We start from the raw sequence: 25,911 nt of genomic DNA on the forward strand, positions 1-25,911 counted from the left end.
CTGCCGGGGAGCCGTCCGCCTGAAGGACCCGGCAGTCAGTGTTGCTTTTTCACAAATACGTTTCTTTTTTTTTTTTAATCCTTACACCAGAATTACAGTAAACTTTGGCCAGCTTGACTTCCGCCCTCCTATTTCTCCTGCTGCACAGCTCAGCTTTGATAAGTAAAGAAAACTTCTCAGTTTTTCTTCAGGATTTCTTTCAAACAAACTAGTGAGTTGGTTTGAAAAATAGCGAGGAAAAAAGAGCAAAGGATTTAATCTGAAAGAGCAATTAAAAGAAAACATTTAAATGGTACGAAGGACATTACCGTGGATTAAAGCTATTTAAAAACTGAAATTATTGGGTAAGTTTTGCTCCAACATTTACAATAAAACCTGAAAAAAATTCTGATCCAACAATTGGTCTCTGATTGAAGTTTTGTTTTGTAAATGGGATAAATGTCTTAATACAGATTTTATTTAACCCAAAGGTCATGTACATTGCAATATAGTATGATTTTTTTCGCAATTAAAAACAGCAACACAGAATGTCTTCGTTGAAATAAAAGAGCTTCAACTTTTGTGGTAATTATAATTTTTTTTTAAATCTGCTCATTTTTCCTGAAAACAAGAACTAAAAATTATTTTTATTTTTTCAATGTTGCTCACCTGAAAGTTAATGAAACATTATTTTGCTGGACCAAAGCCTTTACACTAATGCCTGGCTTATTGTCTTTTTGTTTATTTAAGGTGATTTTGCCCAGGCGTCATCAAACCGCACTCCTTTATGATTTAAGTTTTTGGATGAATTTTGGCTTCTTAAAGCTGAAGTTGCAACAATTTCCCTCAAAGGAAATTCACAGCAGAGATTCAGAGACCGAATCGTGAGGTTTGTCCTTTCTTAACCTCGACAATATTATGAACTTAAAGCTCTTGTTCTAAGCATCATCTCTGATCGTACCAAATTATTCCCTCGCCAGATTTCGGCTGACACTGCATGCAACCTGCAGCAGGCATGGAATGGTGCATAAGAGGATCTGGTTTTTATCTCAGTTAAACAAAACTAGGTTTTCATTGAGGAACAGCAACGCCGCAGCTGCTTTCAGTCAAACTTTCTGAATTCAATTTCACCTCTTTGATTTCGTGCAATTAATGCAGGAAAACGAGAACAGCTTTGTTATTTCTAGCCAATATGAAATGCAGTTTGTTTGAGCAAAGAGAACAAAAGAGAGCTAAACACAAGTGCATCAATGAAATAAGACCAGATTGCAAATTCTATACTACTCACAGGATAATTGAGATGTTTTATTATTATTTTTAAAAGTGATGAATTAATAAAACGTAGTTTGTGTCGAGTCAAGTTTATTTGTGTAGCATATTTCAACAACAACAGGGCAGTTCAAATACAGTAACCAATTATGAAACCGGTTAACAGTCTTTAGATGATGAACTACATGGATGATTCAGTTTCAACAGATTTAACTTCTTGTTCTTGTTAGTTACACAACACTGGTTGGTGCGCACATTTAGGACGCTCAGAAAATTATGACCAAACCAAGTGCAAACTCAGCAGAAATACAAACTCTTTCGGTTGCCTATAGCAATGGTTGGTCAATGCTTTAGGTACAGTCTAATTCCTGGCCATCCATTGATACGTTTCAGGGAATTTCAACAGCAAAGCACAGTTACAAATGCTAAGTATGGTGATTTTTTTTTTATGTAGAATTGTGTATAATATCCCAATTAAGTAAGTTGATGTTATGTTACAAAATGTAAGAAAGACTTCAAGATATTTGACAAAAAGACACTGCTTATTTTATAAAAACACCTTTAACATCATTTTGCTAAAACTATTACTACAAATATCTACACTAAAATGGCACCAGGGTATACAGTACAGACCAAAAGTTTGGACACCTTCTAATTCAATGGGTTTTCTTTATTTTCATGACTATTTATAAGGCAAGAAATCCCACTTATTAACCTGACAGGGCACACCTATGAAGTGAAAACCATTTCAGGTGACTACCTCTTGAAGCTCATCAAGAAAATGCAGAGTGTGTGCAAAGCAGTAATCACAGCAAAAGGTTGCTACTTTGAAGAAACTAGAATATAAGGGGTATTTTCAGTTGTTTTACACTTTTTTGTTTAGTGCATATTTCCACATGTGTTATTCATAGTTTTGATGCCTTCAGTGTGAATCTACAATGTCAATAGTCATGAAAATAAAGGAAACTCATTGAATTAAAAGGTGTGTCCAAACTTTTGGTCTGTACTGTAGATAATCAACTAAGTTATAGTGTTCAGTTTGAGTCTTCATCAGCTTCATTCTCCAGTGTCCTTCTTTCCTGCTCGATCTGAGGCCATTCGTCCTCAGAGGCCTCAGATTCCTGACCAGGATATGAGAAAAATAGTTTGAATATTTGTTAACAATGGCTGAATATTGAACTGAATGATGCCGTCACCTGATAAAGTTCGTCCTCTCTTGGTGCTTTCGCTACGTCTGGGTCCTCGTTGTACTCTGTCCAGTCCTACAGGAGAAGATTTATATCGGGCGTTTAGGCTGGTGGTGTGATGTAGTGGAAACCTTCAGGTTTTGTAGGAATGCTGACTTACCACCTCGTTCTCAGATACAACAAGTCTTTCGTCCATCGCAAAACTCGATCTAACAGTGAGTTTAAACACAGTTAGCTTGTTAGTCTTTCAGAAACATTTTATGTAAGTTTCAGCTCCTGACAGACCCAATCTGCATGATCGTTTGGGAAAATACAACCAAACAAATTTACAGTGTGATGAAGATTTGCAGGGTATTTATTATCGGCTGGAACTCAGGTGGGAGGTGTGGAATGTGGTAAAATGGTTTTTTTTCCAGAAGAAGCAACAAAGCATACACCACAGCGTTGCTTCGTCTTTGAACGAAAATGCAGCTGAAACCAGATGTTTACATGCACAGTTTTTTTTCCTTTTCTTAAATCTGACATCAAATCACCTCGCTGTTTTAGGTCAGTCAAGATTGCGAATCTACGTCTGTTTGCGAAAATTTTAGATTAGTTTCTATTTCACTAGATCACAAGACATGTTTGCAAAAAGCAAAAGATTTATCCCTGAGTCCTTTTGCAATTGTAACCTTGTTTTTTTTTATTCTGCTTGTGGACTAATAGCATCTTCCTCATTAAATGGCCTTTCAGCCCATGTTAGTACAGGACTTGTTACACTGTGGCTAATAAGTAACAACACTCTTACTAGGTTCAGTCACCTTCTTTTGATTTCATCTTTACGTTCATAACAAAAAATATTCTGGCAATTAGTAATCCTAAATCTCCATCACTTTATTCTCGTACTGAATTATGGTCAAAACTAATGAGGGAAGTTCTGAATGAATTTTGTGGGAGCTGGATTTAACCCACATGAAGACGGCAAGAGATGAATCTACGGTTTATAATATTTTAACAGAACCTCGCTTCACAAACTGCGATCTATTCTTTTAAAAGCAGCTGTGACGTTTATAGAAAACTGGAATAGAGACATTTTAATTTTCACTTTGAGTTTATGATGTCATTCATTATCTTTTCCTCCAAAGAAAGCAAAAAAAAAAAAACCCAAACATTTTGGATTATTTTGTTTTCCAATAAATGAAAAAAAAAAAAAAAAACACTCACTCTGACTTCTGTTGAGACAGTTTCCACCCTGAAAGAAGAACAGACAAATGTTCAGCATCTCCCCTTCACAGCAAAGGAAGGCAAACCAAGATATGAAATCAGGCGAACTTACTGAAGATGACTCCTGACAGACAACAAAACAACACCAGGAAAATCAGGAGCGCGAAACAGCTGAAGACCACAGCCACCACTAAGGTTGGAAGGCGATTCAGCACTAGGTAGAAAAATGGAAATCAGTCAGCGATTTGTCTCCAGGAGACGTTGCTCAAGCAACATTCAGCGCCTACCTTCTTTGTCCACATAAAGCCCTTTGCTGCTTATGACCGTGCTGTTGTCGAAGCTGTTCCACACTTCGCAGTGGTACTTTCCAGAGCTCCGTCTCCCCACGGCCATCAGCAGGACGGACTGTTCTGGCAGATCCACCACATAGAAGAAGCTTCCCTGCTCACGTAGAGGCATTTGGTTGAGGTACCACTGGAAACGTGGGTGAGTTCCCGCTGCCGCCTTGCAGTAGAGCCTGAGGCCAATGACGGCATAGTTATTTCCCATGTCGTATTCAGATTGGACCGTCACTGGGCCAGCGACTGACACTAGACAAAAGAGACACAAAGTCAGAGGGATTGTAAACGTTGACGTATTTTGACCTTGCGCTGCTCTGCCCACTTTTACTGTCTCAGTTCGAGTTAAACTGTAAGTGCAGTTCTGGTTTACTGTTGATCGGCTTAAACCAAACCCCGACCCAGCAGAAATCCTTGTCTTAATAGAGTCGATGCATCGCACTGAGAGCTCATGAACTCTGAACAAAATGTATTTAACATTCCACGTAAAAGTAAATGACAATACGAAGTGCAATAATCTCCTGTACACTCTTCTTCTTTGGCGCCTTTCACCATTTCCAGTATCACATATAAAAAAAAGAAACAAAACAACAACAACCATATATTTTATCAAATCAAACTATGTTTTTTAATCATTTTAATTTTGCATACATTTATTTAAGTTTAAAAACACAAAAACAAAAAAAACCACAAGTTTTTTTTGTTTTGTTTTGAAACAGAAAAACCAAAAGACGAATCTTAACGGATTGGGTTTCTTCCATCTGCAGCACGTAGCTGAATGAAATGCTCCCCAATGAACGTAAACACAATGAAGTAATACCATGAACTCCTAATGTTGATAGCATTTGTACTGCAGCACAGCTAACAGCAGGAAGATAGCAAAGAGTCTGGATTTTTCATGATAAAAGTCTTTTTTGGGGGGAAGAAGGGGTATGAGGCTCTTATTTTGGTAAGTACTTATTGCAGATCTACAGAGTAAGAAATACACAGCAGAGTTTTATGTTAGCCCGATTACCTACCAACTTCAAGAGGCAACCATCGACTGTATTTGGTCTGGTTCCCGTTCCTGGCCTGACACTGCAGCCATCCAGAGTGCTTGTCCAGGACCACTGGAAGACTGAACGTGGCGTGTCTCTCTGAAACGTTCTTCCTGACCATCAGCTCCATGCCCATGTAGAGTGAGAAGCTTATCGGTGGATCGCCTCTCTCAGACTGGCAGGTGATGCTGGCTGAATAGTTGCCATCATCCTCCTTCACCACGGTGAATGAGATGTCAGGGGTCGACACCAGATCTGAGGAAACAGAAACGAGGAGAACGTTTGATCTGCCGGGCTGAAATGCGGCGCCTTACAAGAGTATTAAACTCCTTTAAGCTGTTCCACATTTTGTCACGTTACACATTTTAAATGCATTCGATTGGAATTGTACTCGGCTGCACAGTGGCGCAGTTGGTAGCACTGTTGCCTTGCAGCAAGAAGGTCCTGGGTTCGATTCCTGGCCGGGGTCTTTCTGCATGGAGTTTGCATGTTCTCCCTGTGCATGCGTGGGTTCTCTCCGGGTACTCCGGCTTCCTCCCACAGTCCAAAAACATGACTGTCAGGTCAATTGGTTTCTCTAAATTCTCCCTAGGTGTGAGTGTGTGTGTGTGAATGGTTGTTTGTCCTGTATGTCTCTGTGTTGCCCTGCGACAGACTGGCGACCTGTCCAGGGTGTACCCCGCCTCCCGCCTGGAACGTAGCTGGAGATAGGCACCAGCAACCCTCCCGACCCCATTAGGGACAAGGGTGAACAGAAAATGGATGGGATGGATGGATGGAATTGTACTCGAATCACAAATTTCTTTCACAGAACGGCTGGATTTGAGATTAGATGGCTCACTTTACTAACGACTTCTGAAAGAAACAGGTTGGACTGAACTGATTTTAAAAAAATCTCCCCAATCAAGTACATTAATGTTTGTGGTTGCAACATGACAAAAATCTGAGAAGTTCAAGTGGTTTAGCTACGTTTGCAAGCCACAGTGTAATCAAACACGTTCTGCGGATGACTTCCAACCTTTCACTGCGATAACGAGGTCGGAGCTGTTGGAGGCGAACCATCTCGTTTCGTTGAAGACGTTTTTAGCCTGACACATGTAGGAGCCGCCATCTTTAGAGGACACTCTAGGAGAGACGCAGATCATGTTAACTATAACCAAGCAAACAAAGACTTCTGATACACTTTACCCTTAAAACCGTACTGTGTTTTGGTTTGAATGAGGTAAACGTGTCATGAAACAAAGACTGATGGTTAAAAAAAAAACATCAAGCAGAAGTCTTGAATCATTGCAAGTTTTAAAACCCTTTCTTGTGTTTCAGAAAGGCAGAACTGAAACAGATTATCACCAAAACAGATGACATTGTGCCTTATATTTACACGTCGGCAGTGATGACAGGAAAAGCTACAGCGCTGATTGCGTCCAATTACATCAGCTAAACTTCAGCCTTGTTTCAGCAACAGTGCAGATGTTGACATGTAAGATCTTTAAAGTAAAAATAGGAGGTAATTCACAAAGAACATCAATTTTCTCTGTTTAGTTTGTGCTATTTTTCATCATTCAGTCATAATTTCTTATTTACGGAGCAGATTTCACTAAATAAGTGCAGATGGAAATACACTCATGAAATGCAGCTAATGCAAGCGGTTCACACCTGTTCTCACAACAGGCTGCAGCTGTCCCGTCTTCAGCCACAAACACAGCAGATGGAAAATTAACCAGAAAAACAATGATTTCCTCACAAAGACCCCATGTCATTACTTGACGATTTTCTTCAACAAAACGTAAAAATGACATAAAAACTGTTCTGAATTTTTAAATCAATAAGTAGCATTCAGCACTGCTGTAAATTTCAAAAAACAATTGACATTTGGAGAATTAGATGGAGGCACAAACGTGGGTTTGCCCACATTTAGCAGTCAATTTAAAAAGCTCCAATAGTTTAGCGCTCCAGTCTTAAAGGATTTCTTTTAAGACTCGAGCCATGTTCTTTTAAGCCATGTTTTATGCCATCACAGACCTGGTGATTATTAACCGGTTGTCTCCAATCCAGCGGACAGGAGACGGAGAGACGAGGCGCCCATTGAGAAACCAGTTGTAGGAAACATGATTTCCAGATTTAACTTTGCATTGCAGCTCTATCTTGGTTTCCTCATAGATCTCTGTTGGACCTGTGTAAACAATCGCAGCGTCGACGACTGGCACTGCAAAACAAACGGAAAAACAACAACACATTAACGTCACTACCACCGCTGTCAGAAAAGAGAATATGCAAAGATTTAATCTTTCGAGCTCCTGTATTTGAATTGTTTTTTATTTGTCTTTTCTGTACTCATTTAGCAGATTGTAACCAGATTATTTCAGCGATATTCAACCTGTTCCCCAGGAAACCACACAATATTGTAATTGTTATAGTGCAGCCCTATTTTATAAAACCTAAATAATGTGGACTTCAATAAGTAATCAACAACATGCAAAGATATGATCTTAGTATGGATGTATTTCGTTTACACAACTGTGTATTTTTAATTCATTGAATGCTTGTGTTAAGGTATGATTATGTATTTGTAAGGTATCCTAAAGCACCTTCCTGAAGATAAAAAAAACGTGAATTTCCCCACTGCAAAACAATGAAAGGAAGTTCTATTCTATTCTATGAATTTAACAAAGTGTATATAAATAAGACATTCCTGCCACTGATGGGTGAAATTAACCAGAGTTGAAATGTTGCTGAGTGTAAGATAGTTTTTTGACTTTATATTTTAAGGAGGCAGTTTTTAATGTGTAAAACAATGCATAATTCCTCCTACTCAACAGGACTTACCAATAACCCTTAAGAAGTGTGCTTCGCTGACAGTCTCGTTTATCTCCGTGTTGTTTTGTGCGCTGGCCACACACTCGAAGTAGCCGTCATGCTCAGTTTTGATAACCTGGGGAAAGATTCCCATCTCCTCCCCGGCTGAGAGGGTGTACTCTCCAAACATCTGTTTACGGTCATCCTTCCTGAAGACAGGAATTACAACACGTCTCTTGTTGCTTTATTTCTCCGAATGCATTTAACTCCAGCTGTAACCCGACTCCACTTACCTGTATAACGTCAGAAGAATCGGTTCATTACTTTCTGAACTGGGAATTTCACACACCAAGGGAAGGACATCGTTTACCAAAGCTTGCGAGGGGCCGTGGAGTCGTGGCTGGTCCAGTTGGAACTGATCTGTTGAAACAACAACAACAACAAAAAAGAAATCCCAGAGAGCCATCAGCTTTCATCACCGGACGGCACACAAATGATCATGAAAATGTACTTACTGCTCTCTTTTGTGCAGCAGCACAACCCTGTAGGAATGGAGACGAAATCAGATGAAATGTTAGATTATTTCAAAATCCTTGACACTCGATTGAGTTTCTGCTGGCTTGCTTACCCAGGACGACCAAAAACACAGAAGCAAACATGTTGAAGTCGTTTGTGCAGCAGGAGGCTTTGAATGGTGTAAAATCGGAGGGAATAAGTGGCAGTTGTAACTGGGTGGGTGAAACCGTGCGTCTGATGGCCTTACAGGCAAAGTCAGAGAAACGTGCAGGCGACTGATAGAGCTGCAGGCCAACGCCTCCCGAGCTTCAGCATCACTTCAGCTGGGAGAAATAAAACCGTCCTGCTGCAGTTCACCGAGTCAAACTTAGACTCACAGAGAAGCAAGGAAACATTATTTTCTTTCACTTAATCGATGAAAACACACGTTTACATCTTTAGAATTTATTTGCAAAACGACAAAGTACAGTAGTGGTTCAACACATTTTATCACTCTTTATACAGGAACAGCCCACTCTTAGAACATTTTATAAAACATACCAGATTATTGAAAACAGAAAGTTGTTTACTTCATAAATAAATAATAATTAGCATGAATCAGGAATCTTGGATGTTTTTATACTGTGATTTCAGCGATCTGAAACAGAAACAAAGACAGAATTAGTATGCCTTTTTTTTGTTCATAAGTTATATGTTTTTTATATTGTAAAGTTTGTAGTCTGCATGGGAGCCAAAATAGAGCACATGCTAAAATATCAACAAAAATAAAATAAAAATAGTACAATCACATTAAGTCATGTAAAAATATATATTTTGCACCTACAGTATTTTCTTTTTCTTTTCAGAAAATGAAAGACCTTCAGAAATATATTTGAAAATTGTGTCTATTTGTGTCATTGAAAATTAAAAGTGTACAATTCTAAAAAAAAATCACAGTTTAGAGGTGACAAGTAAAATAAAATCTATACTAAAATTACAACAGATAAACAAATAAATGGGTGACGTGTGACAAAAATCTAATTATTCAGATGGAACAAAACCTTTTTAAGACGTGACAAATAAAAAAACCCCAAAAACTAAAATGTATCAAATTGACAAAAAAAGGCATTCATTGTATTTTTGTTCAGAAAGCAACAAAAATACAAATCATAAAATTACAAAGGAAACATATTGATAACAATATGGGAAAGTTGAAAATATATATAATTAATTATGAATGTGATCTACTTAAACATTTTCAATTGTCAAAGGGAAAAACATTCAAAATGAATGAATTATTCAAAAAATATGAAACTCTGTTATTAGTAGTAGTTATTTTTAGAATCCATTCAAATCTGACTAAACTACTTAAAGAATCTAATTGCAATTTTAAAAAAAAGTAAAGATGAAATGTATGAAAAAAATGAATAAAAAGTTGACTGAATTGTTCTTGCTGCTGTTGTTCCTGCAGCGCCAGTAATAACAACAGGAGACGGATCGCCTCGCTTTGCCTAAACTCCGCCCACATTTTGAGCTCCACTGACGGCTAACAGATAAAACAGGCTTTACTCAGCGAATTCAAAACCACCAAACACTATCACCAGACCTGCATGTAACCCCTGCAGCTGTTGCTCTCAGAGATCACATGTCATCACAAGGCGGCTGACATGCTGTGGTTGTTTTTCTGCTCTAGCAACTGAGCAACATGCATCCACTGATTAAACTGTGAGATATGAAGAAGAACTGATGCAACCGAAAGCTTAAACTTTAGCCAAAATCAAATTTTCTAGGACGTAGGAGCATATTTTAAGCATCTAGGGCTGAAAGACCAAAGACCAGCCTGAATGAAGAAGCTTAAAGTGCTCTTGGCTGATTTAAACTGTGTTCAACCTGCAAGCAAACCTCAAGATGATGAGTGGTTAAAAGCTGAAACAAGCAGGTAACAGATGGCCGACATGTTCACTAACATCTGCTGCAGAGCAAAAATATTTTATGTTATGTATTCACAAATACAACAGCGATAAGAGTGACTTTAATGCGCCCATGCTGTAGCTGTGTAGCTATAACCTACATAACAGGGAAGCATTTTTTCTAGTGCACTAATTTATTTCTAAAAACTTGTATTTATTATTCTTTATTTAACCAGCAGGTTCTTTGTGATTATCATCTGTTTTTTGAGGGAGACCCGGCAGACACGGCACACGGGTCATTGCAAGAAAAAGCACAAATTGAATTAACATTAAAACACACAAAAATAATAATTTTGCTTAATCAACTGTAACAATAAAGGACCTCCACTAATTTTATTGGTAACATTTCTTTCCAGAGAGCAACAACATGGTCCAGCCTGGAAACATTACAATAGACTTAAGTGCACAGAGTAAGTGCACCCTCTATTGATTACTTCTGTATCATTTTATGAAAGTGCTGCAGAGAAAATATAGCTGTTACTACAGCTTTAAATAAAAATAAAAATATGGGGTTTTGAAGTAAAGTATTCTATCAACATGTCAGAAAACTTGATTAACTCTGGTGTATTCTAGGTTTACCTGGTTCCGGACATGACGGGACAAAGTGTCCGTCTGAGACTCCGGCTCAGAGAGATGAAATGGCATTGTGCTGGAATCATAGAAAATATGCATCTCATGCGCATCAAGGAGGCGATTTAAATCAAAGAAACGATTAAATGACTTTAAATTAAGTGGAAAAACTTACTTAGCTGCAGAAACATTGGTAGGAGCTGCAAATAAGACACATGCAGAGAGCAAAACATGAATACCGCATTCCAGTCTGACAGATTGCACGCATGCTTTGCTGCACAGACCTGGGGAGTGGTCAAGCAACTTGAACAGACAGGCGGAGGCCACTGCCAGCATCAGCAGGAAGAAGCAGCAGAACACTAAGGTGATAACTTCAGTAAGAAACTCTGCGGGTCAGAAGATACAAAGCCGTTAATGTAACATATCGTGGCTTTATGGGAGCAGATTACTAGCGCCGTATATTATTTTTTACTTTGTGAAGTTTCACTGCAGAGTGATGCTTGAGCCACCGAGTTGCGGTTTTCCTCTGGTTGATGGGAAAACAAGCAGAATAAAAATTAAAATCGCTCATCGTTACAGCCGCAAAGTTCAGTGTGTTTTATTTAGATTTCATGTGATAGAAAACAACAAAACGATGCATGAATGTGAACTAGAGGGACAAAAAATATGCATGGTTTTTGACTTTGTTTTTGAAGTAAAAATGTGACAACTGTGGTGTGCATTTGTATCCAGCATCCCTGTTTCAAGTCTAAAAAAATTTACATTTTGGTCCATTTCTCTCTTCATAATATCCCAAAGTTAATCAGATTGGATGGAGAAAATCTGTAACAAGTACTGTAAGTAGTACTTATTTTACTTCTGTTTTGAATGCAGAACCAAAGTATATAATATTAATATGGCATAAATCAGAAATGTTACACATCTATTTGTTTCCTTTGGCCTGACTGTTTGTATCCTAGACATCTGGTGACTACGTTACCTAAAACTGTGCAGGCTATGAGGGACAATGATTGGAAACGTAAGAGTGCATCTCCAACTTTTCATTTATGATAAATATTTTTTTTACTCACCGGTGATTCGGACAAGTACAGCGGCGCTTTCGGCCCAGGGCCCAGAGTCCTCGTAGCTGTCTCTGGCCCTGCAGCGGTAAGACCCAGAATCCTCTGCGCTGAGCTGAGTGAGGAAGAGCACTTTCTTTTGGTGGGTCAGGACAGCCTGAGGCTGAATCTCCTCGGGCAGAAGAACGGAGTCGTTGAGGAGCCAGGAGAAGAGTGGGAACGTCCCTCTGCTGATGTGACAGCTCAGCCTGGCAGCGGTCAGCGTGGCCTCAGCGCTGTACAGATAGTCCACTTCCACTCTCACGTCCGCCCCGACCGGGACTGGAGACACAGTTAGAGGACAACAGGAAGGCTATGAGCTCAACAGGAAGGCTCTGAGCTCAATGGGTATGCAGAGTAAAATAATAATAAAAATAAACCGCAATATTTTTGATTTATTTAGCTCGTCATAGAGAAAAAATATGGGTGTTCACTTTTCAAAGTCATATTTTCAACTTGTTACACATTCTTTTATTAATGTATTAATGTCAGAGTTTCAAACTAAACATTCAATTCACAGGTTAAATATTTAGTACACAAACTAAATATTTAGCTTTCAAATTAAATATTCAGTTTAGAAAATATTTAGTTTGAAACTATCTACCAGTTAAATATTTAGCTCAGACTTAAACACTTAGTTGGTAAATTAGTTTAGTTTGCAAAACATTTAACTGCAAAATAAATATTTATTTTGCTAAGTGAATATGTAGATCCAAACTAAATATTTAATTTGCAAATTAAATCTTTAACTTGCAAAATATTTAGTTTGGATCGCTGACATTTATAAATGTGTAAACAACATGGTGAAAATATGACTTTGACAAATTATTACTCACATTTTGTTCTCAAAATATAGCAGCCTGTCGTAGAGAAAGATTGATGATGAGAAATTAAGAAATGGCTCCCCGTCAACGAGGGAACCGGGAGTGTGGATCACAGAATGGCGTTGAACCTGAACACACATCTCACCTACTTCCAGAGCGAGGGCCTCACTCTTCAGGTCCTGCACCTCCGTTCTCCCTCGGCATCGGGCCTCTCCCATGTTCAGCCCGATCACAACAGGAACATCGAACCAGGCGGCGAGGGACTCTGCAGCTGTAGCAGACCTCACCTCCCTGTCGTCCAGCAGCAGAGAAAAGCTCACAGGCGGACTTCCTCTTGAGGACCAGCAGGTTACATTTCCATGGTAACTCTCCCCGTCTTTGAAAACGGAGATGGAAATTTCCGGTTTTGAAATCTTGACTGTGGAAAAGGAGGAGAAAGAAATGTAGAGAGAGACAGAGAGAGAATGTATTTTAGAAGAAACTCAACCAAACCAACAATTTCACACAACAAATCCATCCAACACCCAGGGATGAAGTTAAAATAAAGAGTCCAAACTTGTCAGGTGCTGGGTTGTTTTGGGGTTTGGTTATTTGTTTCTAGTTTTGATTTCTGTTCTTTGTTCACTTTAGTCTCATACTTTCGTTAGATCAGCCTCGTTTCTGTTTCACTTTAGTCCTTCGTAGTGATTTAGTTTAATTCTGTTTATTTATTCCTAGTGTCTATTTTTTTTTTACCAGCTCCCATGTTAGCGCTCTCTCTCTCCCCTCACGCCTGAAACCTGTTTCTAATCAGCCGCTGCTCCTTGTTTTGTAATGAAGCTCCTCAGTATTTTTACAACTCATTCTCAGTCATTCCTTGCTGGTTCCTCCAGTTACTTTCACGTTACACCCTGGCAGCTTTGTGCCTAGTTCCTGTGTTTTTGTTCTGCTTTGGCTCCCTGTGTTGTTTTTTGTAAATTTTTGTTATCAATTTTTATTAAATATGAAACCAGCTCTCCGCCTCGGCCACATCTGCATTTAGGTCCGACGTCACCACCACACGTCACAACAAAACCCTTCATACGAAGACATGCAACATACATGAAATATCGTTTTGTTGGCATTTACCTTTGACTGTCACCTTGACCTCTGTGCTGGTTGAATACCTGCTGATGTCTCGCACCACAGACCAAGCAACGCAGCTATAGCTTCCCTCCTGGTCCACAGTCACCTCCTGCATCACAAGTTTGTTCTCAGCGATAACGAATCCAGCGGTCGATGAGGTCACTTCCTTCCTGTTACGGTGCCAGGTGTACTTAAGGTCGGAACCTCGCTCAGCGTCGCAGCTCATGACAATTCTTGACCCCTCGTAGGCAACCGGCGGAAAGGGCTCAGAGGTCACTCTTGTGTTTGATGGCGGAGCTAGAAATAAATAAGGTGAAGCGCATTAGACTGAGTGTGAAGCTTGGGAACGTTCAGTAGAACCCAGACAAGTCCAAAACTTACTGACTACAGTCAGTTTGATCCTGTTGCTGAGTCCCGTTTTTCTTCCAGCAAACGCCCTGCACTGATATGAGCCGCCTGCAGCTGTGTTGACTTTCAGGGGAAACGCTGTAGGTTGGTCCCCTTTGGGGCTGACTTCTGTGGCGACCAGGACACGACGATCCCTTATCAGCCTGTAGGCGACCCGAGAGGACAAGCCGGGGGCAGAACAGCGGAAGACCACCCTGGTGTTGAGGTAGGCTCTGTCAGGGCCAGACAGCACCGGACGGAGAGAACCTGGCTCACCTGGAGATTCAAGTCAAACTTATCATAAAGAATGGAGCATAGCTAATGTGTATATATATCCTCAAAAATCTTTATGACAAACTAGCGGAAGGGCCAAGTTGAAATTAGCAGACTCACTGCAGTAAAAGAAGGACAATTGTTCTTGAAATCACATGTTCTTGGGTTAGTAATGGTTAAAATATGATATGCTGACAATCTGAGAGAGTTGATTACAGGTGTCATGGCATTATAGACTTAAGTCTTAATGTTTTAGGATTTATCTTGAAATTGTGCATTTGACGTTTGATCTTTCATACGTTTTGATTTTGGTTTCCTATTTTAAAGTCGGTTCTCGTCTCTCTGTGCAGTGATTGTTTTTTTAGTGATGAATGTACAACAATTTCCCTTCTTGTTTTTACTTGATCTCTTTATGGACTTAAGCTCACCTGCCACTTTATTCTATGCTAGTGCTGGATTGGCAACTAAACCTTAATCCTCCATAGCACAGATTAACCATTGAAGCTTCCATTATACCAAATTGTAGCTGCTGAGTTGGTTGGATGTTGTCAATATTTGCTACATACACAATTAAAGGTTCCTACCGGTTACTCGCCCTGTGTTTTCTGTCTAACAGCTATAATGAGATTTTGTTTTTTGTTAATAATCAGCAAGCCAAAGTGAACCCAAGAAGTCAGAAAATCCGTAATCCAAATTTTACATTTTGACTGGATATTTTCTCACAAATCCCTTTAAAATGCCAGTTTGAGCCGTTTTTCCAGTTCACCTTAGACGCATTAAAATGTTGTGTCCTCCTGAAACCTAAAGTTTATAAAGTGCACCGAAGTGTTTGAGGAGTTTTCACTGGTTGAGAGTAAACACTGCTCCATATCTGAACGATCACACTCACCTATCGTGACGGGCAAACTTGCTAGAGCTAAAGGAACAAATAAAAAAAAGCAAATCAACAACATGAGTCAGAAGGAATGTTAGCCCAGTAAATAAACCATTCAGATCTTAAGTCCCAAGTTACTCACCCAGGATTGGCAGTAAATATAAAGTGAGACGGTTCTTCATAACAAGACTATGAATGTGTCTTTGGCATGGTCCTTTCTGCATGTATGTCTCATTGCGTGTGCATGTGTAGGCGTGAGTCAAGGCATGGTGCTAGGACACATATGTTGTGTGAAGATAACGTAACAGAGGGGATGTTTTGCTATGACGTCATACAAAGAGCCTGAAAAACATGCAATTAGTGCAAAAAAAGTTTAATAAGCACACAAATAAAAACATTTACAGCCTCTTGAATAATATTAAGTTAACATTTAGGAATACTACCAAGCTCTATTTTTCATATAAAGACGTTCATGTGCATGTCATTAATGTCAACACTGATAAAAGACCTTCCAGCAGTCTGCACACTGTTATTAGCTTTAACACAGGTGTATAAAATGATTGCGAGGAAGGTTGCAAGAATAATCTGAAAATGTCTTTTTACAGAGTTGGTTTTCAATAGGTCACTCTGCTTCTTTGTGAATAATTCAACATGTGTCTTCTTGTTTTCCATCATTTCCAGAGGAGAATAAACGGGGATCCTCAGGGAGCGCCATGGAGGAGCTTTTTCTGTTCCACAGCAGCAGGACGGGCTCTGCTTGAGTTCTTAGGACCTCTCAGTAAGGTGGCGTGCTGCTTCACCAGGAACCGTTTATCTGAGCTGCACTGTAGGGGAACAACAGCAAGAATCCACACATAGCATTAACACAAACAGGACAGAAGCTCACAAAGCGCAGATAAAAGTTAAAATGACGAGAGCCAAGTTAAACGAATGTTTCTTTCTTTCACAAAAATGAACCGAATGCTCAGTTTTCTTTGCGTCATGCTAATCCTGACATTGAACAGGATTAAAATGAAATGTGAAATGTTACCCACTTTTTATAACTAGGTAAACCCTGTACATTTCATATCGGGATGCTATAAGAATCATACAAATATCAGAGTTAAAAATGATTTGGAAGCTTACCATAATCAGCATGTCTTTAAGCCTTTCGATTGCCTTCTGGTTGGCGCGTCCTCGTGACACATACGATGTCAGGATGATGCTGAGGACACAAAATGTTACATTTTCATTTCACATCATATCTAATCTCCAGTGGATCCAATCAGATTAACGCAGAGTTGATGGACAACAACCACACGACATGGTTGGCAGCTTGAGAAAGTATTCATACCTCTTCCAAATAGACTTCAATGGATTTTATTGGGATTTTACGTGATGTAGCAACACAAAATCAATCATCATACATACAGTAGAAGAAAGGGGAAGCATAGTTTTTGAAATTGTTGTACAAATAAAAATCTGGAAGCTGTTATAGTTATTCAGCCATTTTGAATCACTACTTCTGAAGTCGCTTCCACTGAATTACTTCATGAAGTTTGTAACATGATAAAATATGAAGAGATGTTCAGGATGTTCTGGTGCCACCTGTTGGTAGTAACTTATTCTTCAAACAGGTAAAGCTGCATTCCTCATTGTGCTAAAAGATGGCATCTAATGTAACTTACATCTCAGCTAGCAGGAGAGGCAGGGCAAAGGCTTGTGAGGACAAGTACTTGAGAACGTTCTGGACTGAGTTGGGAAGACTTGTCACACAGGTGTTTGTGACAGTAAGCACAGTTTCATTTTTAAGCGGACCACAGGAGATCCTGAAGCAGGAGACAGAGAGAAAAATCTGTATCAAAAAAAGGTTAATAAAAAAAAAAACACACGCACAATTTGAACAATTTTAGATAGAAAGCTGTTCCTGAAACATATAGTGTCATATTGAAAATACTGAGAGAAAGAGTAATGGAACAATGTGTACTTGTTTGTTCCCTCGACCAGGTGGAAGTCAATTATCGGTGCGGCTGCAGCCATGAGGAGACCCAGCAACAGCATGAAGTGGAATAAAACCGAAGAGCTGGAGGCTCGAAACATCCGCTGCTCCGCCTCACAACACTGCAGAACATCAAACTGAAGAAACACGGAAACACGCAGAGATAGGAGTTTTATTCCCACTTCACCGCCGCCAGTGCTTTAAGGCTGCAGATCAAAAGTTGCAATCAATTACAAAAAGTAAAATTTTTTGATATTTTTTTTAGTGCCAAATGTTTAGGAAAAGGGTCATATTTATCTCCATTATTAGGATAAACATTTTTGTATAATTTTTTAGACATCGTCTAAGAAACAAGAACAGCAGCAGCTGTGAACACAAGGACTCCTGTCTTAGTAGCTCCGAATATCATATTTATAAAACTAAAGAAAGTTTATTTTTACCAGACACACTGTAATTTAAGCCAACATTGCTAAGCTAACTGGTTGCTAGCTTTATAACAAACTGTGGACTTAGGAGGTGGTAAAGGAACTAGAAACATCTTTAATCATATACACTTAAATAAAATATATACATATTACTGCATGAAACCCGTTTGCCTGCCATCCGGTCTCCTGGTTTCATTAGTTAGATTTTTAAACGTTACATAGGAATATTAACAAGACAAGTGGGATGCATTAGTCAGGCATAACATTACGACCACCGGCAGGTGTAGTGAAAAAACTTTTAAGTGATTATCTATTCATGACAGGACCCTTCTAGTGGGTGGGATGTGTTGAGCAGCAACAACGGCTGCGGATTAAAATGATAAAGAGGTTTTTGCTGTTTATGAGGCAGAAAATGCACCTGAGTTTGTTGAATGCAGGGCTGCATAGCCACACACCAATCAGGGTCCCCACCCTGGTCATAATGTTATGCCTGATCAATTTCTTTGATCATGCGAATCTCTTGTTTCGCTCTGCTACCTTTTGGATGTAGAATATCACCAACAGGCTGACTACTCCGATCATAGGCAGCAGGGGGCAGTAGTAGACTCCAACCCACAACACAGTTTGGATGTAGACCAGATCCAGAACTTTGAACGGGATCAGAAACCGCTGCCTCCCGCACAGCCGGACCAGAAAGCAGGTTGGGTGCTTCTCCTGCAAAAGCCTGCCAAACAGCAGGAACACAAGCACATTCGTCAGCGTGGTAAAACAAAACAAAAAAAAAAACATCGAGAATGCGTGGGCTTTCTGTAGAAATCATCACAATGACTATGAAAGAAACCGAGTGATCTCAAGCAAACCCACTTCCTGGGGTAGTTCACCAAAAAAGTGTTGCAGAAAGTGGTGAGGAAGTTGAAGATGCACAGTTTGTACATCTGAATGCCAATCTGGTTTTCCCTGCACAGACGCTGTAAAGAAACACACAAAACAACAAAAAAATTAAGTCAAAAGGAGAATTTTTTCATTTGTTTGTTTGTTTTTTGAAAAAAGTGCCAGTAGTTCAAACAAAGAATTTACTAAGTGCTTGAAACCGAAGTCAAACCGTAGTTCACGCTCATAATCTATGCCAATAAATTCTAAATATTTAAATCATTGCCAAGTTTAGCAGAATAACTCAGATCTGGTTGGTTTTATGAAGGTAAAATATTACCTACTCCTTTCACTTTCACTTACATTTTCGACTGATGTTTTGAAGAGGAAAACTAAGTAGATCCCCAGGGCAGCCAGCTTCAAGAAGATACTCCTGAATAAAAGACACGGTGAACCCTTGTGGCTATGTGTGTGTAACCTTTACAAGGTGTTTGTCTCCTGCTGCCTCTCACCTCACAAGTGTTACATTTACTTGAACGGTTAGAGAGTAGTCCTCGAAAGATGAGATCTTGCGGAATATCTGAGGGAGGACTAGGTCCACAAAGGTGATGGTGATGGGAGAAAGATACTGCAGGATCAGCTTGAGAACCAAAACTTCGTTCGACTATGAAAAACAGACATTAGCCCTTTTTTTTTCCAAACAATATTTATTCATGCATTTGCTGCAGAAATACAAAACTTCGGGCTGAAATCCTTACCTCTTTGAGGGACACGTTTGTGGACAAGTAGATGAGAGTAAAAGCTCCACCAAGCAGAAAGACAACAATCAGGTTTAGGATGAACCTCAGCAGGTAGAGGCGCAGCTTTTGTCCCAGAGTCCTTTGAGCCTTTTTCAAGTTAAACTTCATCTCCTCCAGGAAGAGCTGCAGCATAAATGTCTAGATCAATATTTACTGCAGGTCAACAAGATGCACAAGAGTAACTTCCTTTTATGTGATTTTTACATGGTAACAAAGATCACACCTAAATGTGGCTACATGTCATTTGAATTTGTTTTGGAGATAAGGGGAAGAAATACTTTCCTAGTGAGGCCTGAGGTACAAATTCAGGTGATAAACAAGCAATGTTTGTTTTTTTTGTTGTTGTTTTTTTTAAAAAAGGTATTAAATACTTTAAAGCTGCAGTAAATTTTTAAAAATATGTTTTTTTACATATCATTATTTTACATACACTATGAAACAGATAACCTGAGTCTTCCACCTCCTCCCTGTGCTACCACTGCCATCTCTCTGAAACAACCAGTCAGAACCAGGAGGAGGGTCTTAGAGCTGTCAATCAGACCTGTGTATGCACCACTCACACCCTCTGCCCTTTCTCTCTGCTATGCATTAGGTCCCATCAACAGAGCTTGTTGTGGATGCTCAGACTAGTCAGCGTAGCCACTGATGACGGTGGATAAACAGTTTTTCTGTAACTGTAAGTTGTTTCGCTGCCATTAGCACATTAAGCATAGGATGCACAAGATCCTCCTACTGCTTCTGATTGGTTATTCCTGACAAATGGAAATAGTAGCACTGGGGAAGAGGTGGAGAAACTATTATGTTTCCATAGATTATCTGTCTCTTGTCATGCTGTCAGGACGTATGAAGAAATTATTATTTTTTTTTAAAGTTACGGTACATATTGCAGCTTTAAGTGGTTCAAAGGTCTCCCGAGTGACACATTCGGTCAAATCATATATAAAGCAGACAACAACACAACAGAACAAAAATGTCAATAGAAGAAAGACAAGTCAGAGTTAATTTAACTGAGAATGAAAGAGGGATCTAAGCTTCAAAATAACAGAAAAATAACAAAAATATTCAGACCACACTTATTTGAAATAATCAATGGTCTAAAGTATGTTTGGACAGTTGTATATAGAAGGGTAGAGCTGTACCTTGTTGTTTCTTTTGGCCCATTGACGGGCATTGTTTTGTTTTGGGGGTTTTTAATACTATTAAGCTGTATTACTAACCAGCTTCTGATTTCTTAGTTTTCTATGTATTTTGGATCTGCAAAACATTACACGCCTCTGCAAAAAGATTTCCATCAGGAGTATTGAAATGGTTGCATTCTGGTCAGATGCATCTTAGCTTTCTAACATTCGGTTCACAGAAGAGTTTCAAACCGTTGCTGTGAAGACTATACTGTTTCATACACACTGTGTGTTGCCTCCATTTTGTTTTCTAGCATCAGGTCGGCTGCTGTGAGCAGAACAGGAGGCTGTTATCTGCAGGTGCGTCTCCTCACTCACCTTCAGGTCATTCCTGATGAAGCTCTGCTTGAGCTCTGCAGACTCTGGATGATGGATGCTGTAGTCCCAGCCACAAAAGACCTTAAAGCTCACATTCATGCTGGTTCGCTTCTCGAGCATCCAGGTGTGCTTGTAGCCAACAGTCGTTCTGTAAGAGGAGAAAAAACGTACACAACCAGGATTAAATGTCTGAGAGGTTTATGTGATGTAGAAAAATTTTATTGTTACACGTCATTTTTCCACCTTCTATTTGACATTATCCTGCAGAAATTAACAGTAGCTTGATTTGACAATATTTGTCCACTTTATACAAAGGTTTTCTAAATCTGTGAAACTGAGAGCAAACCTCTGGTTCCCACGTTTTCCATCATATTTACCACTTTCCTCTGGTAAAACACATTTCTGCTGGTTTGGTCGTATGATTGAACTCAGTGTTGTGCAGAAACGTAAAACCTCCCTTCATTTGTAGCGTTTTAGGAACTGAAAGTTTTGAATCAAAACTGCTCACACATTCCCCCACCCGGCCAAAAAAAATGGGCGTTCCATCTGAAGAAAAGAGTAATCCCAAAGCATGATGCTTCCACCACCGTGCTTTACTGCGAGTTCTGTTACAGAAGCGTGTTGCTTTGGTTCTGAGGCCCATCAGACGGGAGCACATTCTGAAATAGGTTTCTGTTTTTCAGAATGTTTTCTTGTTAAGGTCTGAGTGTTTTCTTCGGAAGAAAAGACATCTGTCTTCTGCTCCACTGTTTGGTGCAGAAAAATGGAAAATAGAGGAAATTGATGTCACAAGCAAAACACAACCATCCCTGTATGCTTCTTCTCAGCCTCCTGGGCTAATTTTTCTTTTTTTTATATATTTAATTTTTGGAGAAACTTCAGGGTTTTTTTTGTATCCTATTTTCTGAAGTCATTGTTGACTAGCCTCTCTGTGGAGCGACAGCTACATAATGTAGGTTAAAAAAAATGAGCATCCTTCCCGTGACAGACACCGCTAGACAAAGAGACTGTTTTGATCAAGTCACATAGATTTTATCCTGTCAACATTTGCTTTTCAGCTACATTTTACAGTCTAGCTAAAAGAGGCAAAAGTTTTAAAATGAGTTTTTGGGGTTTCATTTTTAAAGTCTGGCATTTTAACAGGCACATTTCTGAGATCCCATGTAAACGGAAGATGATTGATGTTTCTGCAGCATTGCTGTGGTCTACTAACCTGCGGACCACCATGATGAGACTAAGGAAGATGATGCTGAGGATCCCAGCCAGGTAAAGCAGGGGTGTGTTCAGGCAGTCGAGATTCAGAGAGCCTCTGGTGTAAAAGCCAAAGAAAACAGGCGAACGAGCCAGAAATCCCTGGTTTAAAAGAAGCAGAAGATGTGCTCATGTGTGGCATATAGCAGGTATCTTTTGTTTTAAATTAAAATATGTTTACGTGGCTTTTCTTCATGTCTGTAATTCTGTGCATGAATTAGCATTCATGCTCAGAATAATAACTCCTACCGATCCCAGGAGGAAGTCTAACACAGAGTCGCTTCCGCCAAATCGCAACGATTCTGTGAAATAACCGAGATTTAACTCCACATATGTCTCGACTGCATTTCTGCTTTATACTTTATTACCAGAGGTGGGTTAAATATAACTACCACTGCTGTTTGTGCCATAAAACCCTGTGGGCCCCAGGATGAAGCCCCCGATCAGAGCACAGTGCAGCAGGTTCAAGTAGATCAGATATCTGAGGAACACAAAGTAGGACTTCACTCCAACGCCAAACCTCCCTGAAAATCAACAACAACAACAAAAAAACAGGATCAAAAAGGTGCGAAAAAGAAAAGCAGGTTTTCAAAGTTTCTGTTACCTTGAATTTTGTGGAGTGTCTGTTTCCAAGGCAACAAGCTGGCTCCCGCCTCCCTCATGTGAGCCCAGACCCTCTTCCTGTTGATGCTCTGGCTCCGCCTCCATGACTCCCAGAAACCAATATTGCTGATCTGAATTTTCCTCCTTTCCCTAATTAACAGCAAATGTATATTTTTACATCCTGAACTGTTGCTGTCTGAAATTCCCTCAACAGCAGGAATATGTCCAGAACTACAGCGGCCACTTCAGCTTCTAGATTCTCACTAAAGTTTGTTTAGAAAATGGTTTCTGACAGCACTGAACTAAAAACAGAAGATATATATTTAGCAAAAAACAGTAACTTTGTTCTACTTTGAAGAATGTTTTTTTTTTTAGCACCAACAACTAATAATATTTGAATCAAGTGCAAGTAGTGACCCCTTAAATTTACTTTACATTTACTGCAGAAGTTCTTTTAGAAAACAGGCTTTTACAGTTCTATGGGTTTTTAAGCAAGTTTAGAATAAAAAAATATTTGTTCATAACATTGTCCCACCTTGCGCTCCTCTTCCCCTGCATACAAATGGCCAGGTTCTGCAGTGGCTGCAGAGACAGCTTGTCTCTGGGTCCTCTTGACTGGTTCTCAGTGCTGAAGGCCTCCCCGGGTTGCGGGCCACCCTGGTGGACCTCGCTGGTTTTCAGCGTATCATAGCTGTCCTGCTGGGACCGGACAGCCTGGACACTGGGCAGCAGGTCAAATATCTCTGTCTGGTAGTACTCACATGAGTCTGACGACAAGGTGGACTCGACGCTTTCATCTGTTAGGACAGCAAAAAGTAAATCATTGAATTCATGCAAACCAGAAATCCATTCCTGCAGGATTTAGGGAAATTTATGAAAAATTGGTCACCATATCTCAGGTTTTAACAAATTTCTATCTTAGTTCAGATGGATAATGGCACAAGTCTGGGACAGGATAAAGCAAGTAAACATATATATATATAGAGTCCTGCCAAAGTTTAATTAGTCTTGAACCTTTTGAAAAATCCCAAGCTTTGGTGTAATTTCCTGAGATTATTTCCTTAAGTCTAAGTCTGTCTGTCCAATAATAGCTATATTTTAGCTTTATATTATTGTTCTATTTGTTGTTAAATACAACAATAATCAGAGGCTCAGTAGCAAATCTACATCTGAACAACTAAAAAGAAAGGAGTCGAGTCAAAGTCCAGCACATCTCCATCATCTTCAGCCACATTCTGATTAAAAGGAGAAAAGGTGACTTTAGGTTGTGACTTAAAAGTCTAGTTTTGAAAATAACTAAACACAGACTAACCAGCTCAACTGACAGCCGAGCACATAAACTTTTGTTTCATGAAACAGTGCAAAACACAGGCTTCCTGTGAACTTTATGCCTGTGAGATAATAATTCTGATCATCTTATACACATTTGTAGAAAATATGAGCTCTCTCATCTCACTTTGTCACACACACTGAGTTGAAAAATTTAGATTCTTATTACCTGACAAGAGTCTCATGAAGTTCACCGTTTTCTGGCCCTCCATTTTCACCCCGCACTTCCTCTTTAATTGCAAACTACGCTGTCCGTCTTCATAAGCAACACATACCGTCGACTTCTCTGCTTGAGCTGCAACTCAAAGTTTCAAGAAAGTGAAAAGTCACTTCCGAGTCCTGCATCAAAATACCCCGCTTCACGCCTCGCAGCGGACGCCATGCAGAAGTGCTTCTGAACAGCTGACCGGATCTGTACAGCTGACCGGCTCTGTCTCATGCTACTGGGACTGCTTCCGTTTCTCAAGGTGGAGCAGGTGTAAAATTAGTCCAAACTGAGGCTGAAGTTTGACAGATCGCAGGAAGTCACATGACAGGATGCAGACTGTTGAGTTCACTTGACAAGAAGAAATACACAAAACACACACACACATAATGGGCTGGTAGGAAAAAAGCACAAAGAGGTTTAGGGAAGTAATAAGATGAAGCTTTGATGTATGCAAACATCTTGACTCATTGCTGACTGTGATGCGTTGTTTAAATTCAACAAAACGTTAGTAGTAATTATCTCACACTGAATTTTTTTTAGCATAAGTTGCAGCTCTGTCTTGTCGCAGTGAGTAGTTTCCACTCTGGCTAACTAGAAAAGTAGATCGCAAGCTTTTTAGGCCATAGCTCGACATCACTGCATCCTCTCAGGGAAGCTGTTCGCCGCTTACAGCCAGTGAGTGATGGGGAAAAAGGAGGTGATGAAACACAAAGGCTTTTTACACCCACTCTCAGGAGACCACAAAGACATTTGAGGTTTCCAGTCAATACATTCTTAAATGGGTATCAATGTCATTTCTTAGCTGCTTTTTCCACATGATTGGTTTCCATTCTACTGAAACTGTTAAAGACGCACTCTGCTTGGCCAGAAACAAAGGGATGTTAGAGTTTAGCTTCGAGACAAGGAATGGAAACAGAGAGGGGAGAAGTTGTTGAGCTTTTGTTCAAAGTATACTTGGAGAGGAAGTGGAGAGTTAGCAAAGAAAGTATTTGCATATTTTTACACATGGAAGCAAAATAAAGGACAGGAAACCTCACATTTGTGTGTGGAAAAGATATGCTGGTCAAGTTTGTTTTGCAACTTCTTCTGCAAAAAAACAAAACAAAAATAAATCTATAAATTTGATCCATACTAATTAAAAGTTGTTCAAATGAATCTGCCCATCACCATTAGTAACCCCAATCATTGAGCCAGGTGAGGTACAATGGGAAGTTCTGACTTTGGTGGGCTGATTTCATATTCATCCCATACTTTTCAGGTTCTAATTAAAATAATTAATCAATTTTACTCACATAAGTATGCTCTCCTTTCTGATTTGTTTAAACATTTTTCAAACACAGACACCAGGAACTGATAGATTAGGAGTGTCATGGGTCCTTTTGACCCACATGACACCTGTTTTCATTTTAAAATGATCATTGCCTGGTTTGAAAATATCACAATTAAGGGCTCAACAACATCAATTAGGGTGGTAAAAGTGGGTCACTTCCGCAAAAACACACTATCTGCTGTATAAGCGCAGCAGGTTTGTTGAGCCATCCTTTATGGTCT

The 25,911-nt window shown here is 39.6% G+C and overlaps 3 protein-coding genes and 2 long non-coding RNA genes across 7 annotated transcripts; 2 read left to right on the forward strand and 3 right to left on the reverse strand.

Moving 5' to 3' along the window:
• Nucleotides 1-1,334, forward strand: LOC116719826 (uncharacterized). The gene is made up of 3 exons (XR_004339270.1): nucleotides 1-344; nucleotides 730-868; nucleotides 960-1,334. It is a non-coding gene; the product is annotated as an uncharacterized LOC116719826 (long non-coding RNA).
• On the reverse strand, nucleotides 1,325-8,638 carry LOC116719823 (hemicentin-1). The gene is made up of 14 exons (XM_032562542.1): nucleotides 8,435-8,638; nucleotides 8,322-8,348; nucleotides 8,100-8,226; nucleotides 7,837-8,015; nucleotides 7,033-7,216; nucleotides 6,032-6,138; nucleotides 4,996-5,268; nucleotides 3,926-4,228; nucleotides 3,751-3,852; nucleotides 3,639-3,666; nucleotides 2,596-2,644; nucleotides 2,445-2,510; nucleotides 2,260-2,369; nucleotides 1,325-1,871 (listed from the first exon to the last, which is right to left on the reverse strand). The coding sequence occupies exons 1-13, from the start codon at nucleotides 8,463-8,465 to the stop codon at nucleotides 2,283-2,285; spliced, it is 1,563 nt and encodes a 520-aa protein (XP_032418433.1). The 5' UTR covers nucleotides 8,466-8,638; the 3' UTR covers nucleotides 1,325-1,871; nucleotides 2,260-2,282.
• Nucleotides 8,639-8,750: 112 nt separating this feature from the next.
• LOC116719821 (Fc receptor-like protein 5) lies at nucleotides 8,751-15,678 on the reverse strand. Of its 3 annotated transcripts, XM_032562538.1 has the most exons (12): nucleotides 15,543-15,678; nucleotides 15,416-15,442; nucleotides 14,248-14,529; nucleotides 13,870-14,163; nucleotides 12,908-13,180; nucleotides 11,912-12,220; nucleotides 11,314-11,367; nucleotides 11,126-11,227; nucleotides 11,017-11,041; nucleotides 10,851-10,920; nucleotides 10,204-10,273; nucleotides 8,751-8,959 (listed from the first exon to the last, which is right to left on the reverse strand). In XM_032562538.1, exons 1-11 carry the CDS (start codon nucleotides 15,622-15,624, stop codon nucleotides 10,205-10,207), a joined length of 1,587 nt encoding a protein of 528 aa, XP_032418429.1. In that variant the 5' UTR covers nucleotides 15,625-15,678; the 3' UTR covers nucleotides 8,751-8,959; nucleotide 10,204. The 3 variants fall into 3 exon arrangements, with proteins under 3 accessions (XP_032418429.1, XP_032418431.1, XP_032418430.1); XM_032562540.1 differs by lacking the exon at nucleotides 10,204-10,273; XM_032562539.1 differs by lacking the exon at nucleotides 8,751-8,959 and having other exon boundaries at nucleotides 9,433-10,920.
• Nucleotides 14,371-17,965, forward strand: LOC116719825 (uncharacterized). The gene is made up of 3 exons (XR_004339269.1): nucleotides 14,371-14,479; nucleotides 16,082-16,178; nucleotides 17,387-17,965. It is a non-coding gene; the product is annotated as an uncharacterized LOC116719825 (long non-coding RNA).
• Nucleotides 15,758-25,446, reverse strand: tmc8 (transmembrane channel-like 8). The gene is made up of 16 exons (XM_032562533.1): nucleotides 24,322-25,446; nucleotides 23,359-23,620; nucleotides 22,825-22,973; nucleotides 22,613-22,744; nucleotides 22,470-22,522; nucleotides 22,183-22,322; nucleotides 20,970-21,117; nucleotides 19,432-19,596; nucleotides 19,186-19,337; nucleotides 19,037-19,106; nucleotides 18,668-18,771; nucleotides 18,341-18,527; nucleotides 17,367-17,515; nucleotides 17,068-17,208; nucleotides 16,526-16,604; nucleotides 15,758-16,224 (listed from the first exon to the last, which is right to left on the reverse strand). Exons 1-16 carry the CDS (start codon nucleotides 24,362-24,364, stop codon nucleotides 16,102-16,104), a joined length of 2,097 nt encoding a protein of 698 aa, XP_032418424.1. The 5' UTR covers nucleotides 24,365-25,446; the 3' UTR covers nucleotides 15,758-16,101.
• Between the last annotated feature and the right edge of the window lie 465 nt (nucleotides 25,447-25,911).

The sequence above is a fragment of the Xiphophorus hellerii genome, chromosome 5 (assembly GCF_003331165.1).
Source record: "Xiphophorus hellerii strain 12219 chromosome 5, Xiphophorus_hellerii-4.1, whole genome shotgun sequence".
Lineage (NCBI taxonomy): Eukaryota > Metazoa > Chordata > Actinopteri > Cyprinodontiformes > Poeciliidae > Xiphophorus > Xiphophorus hellerii.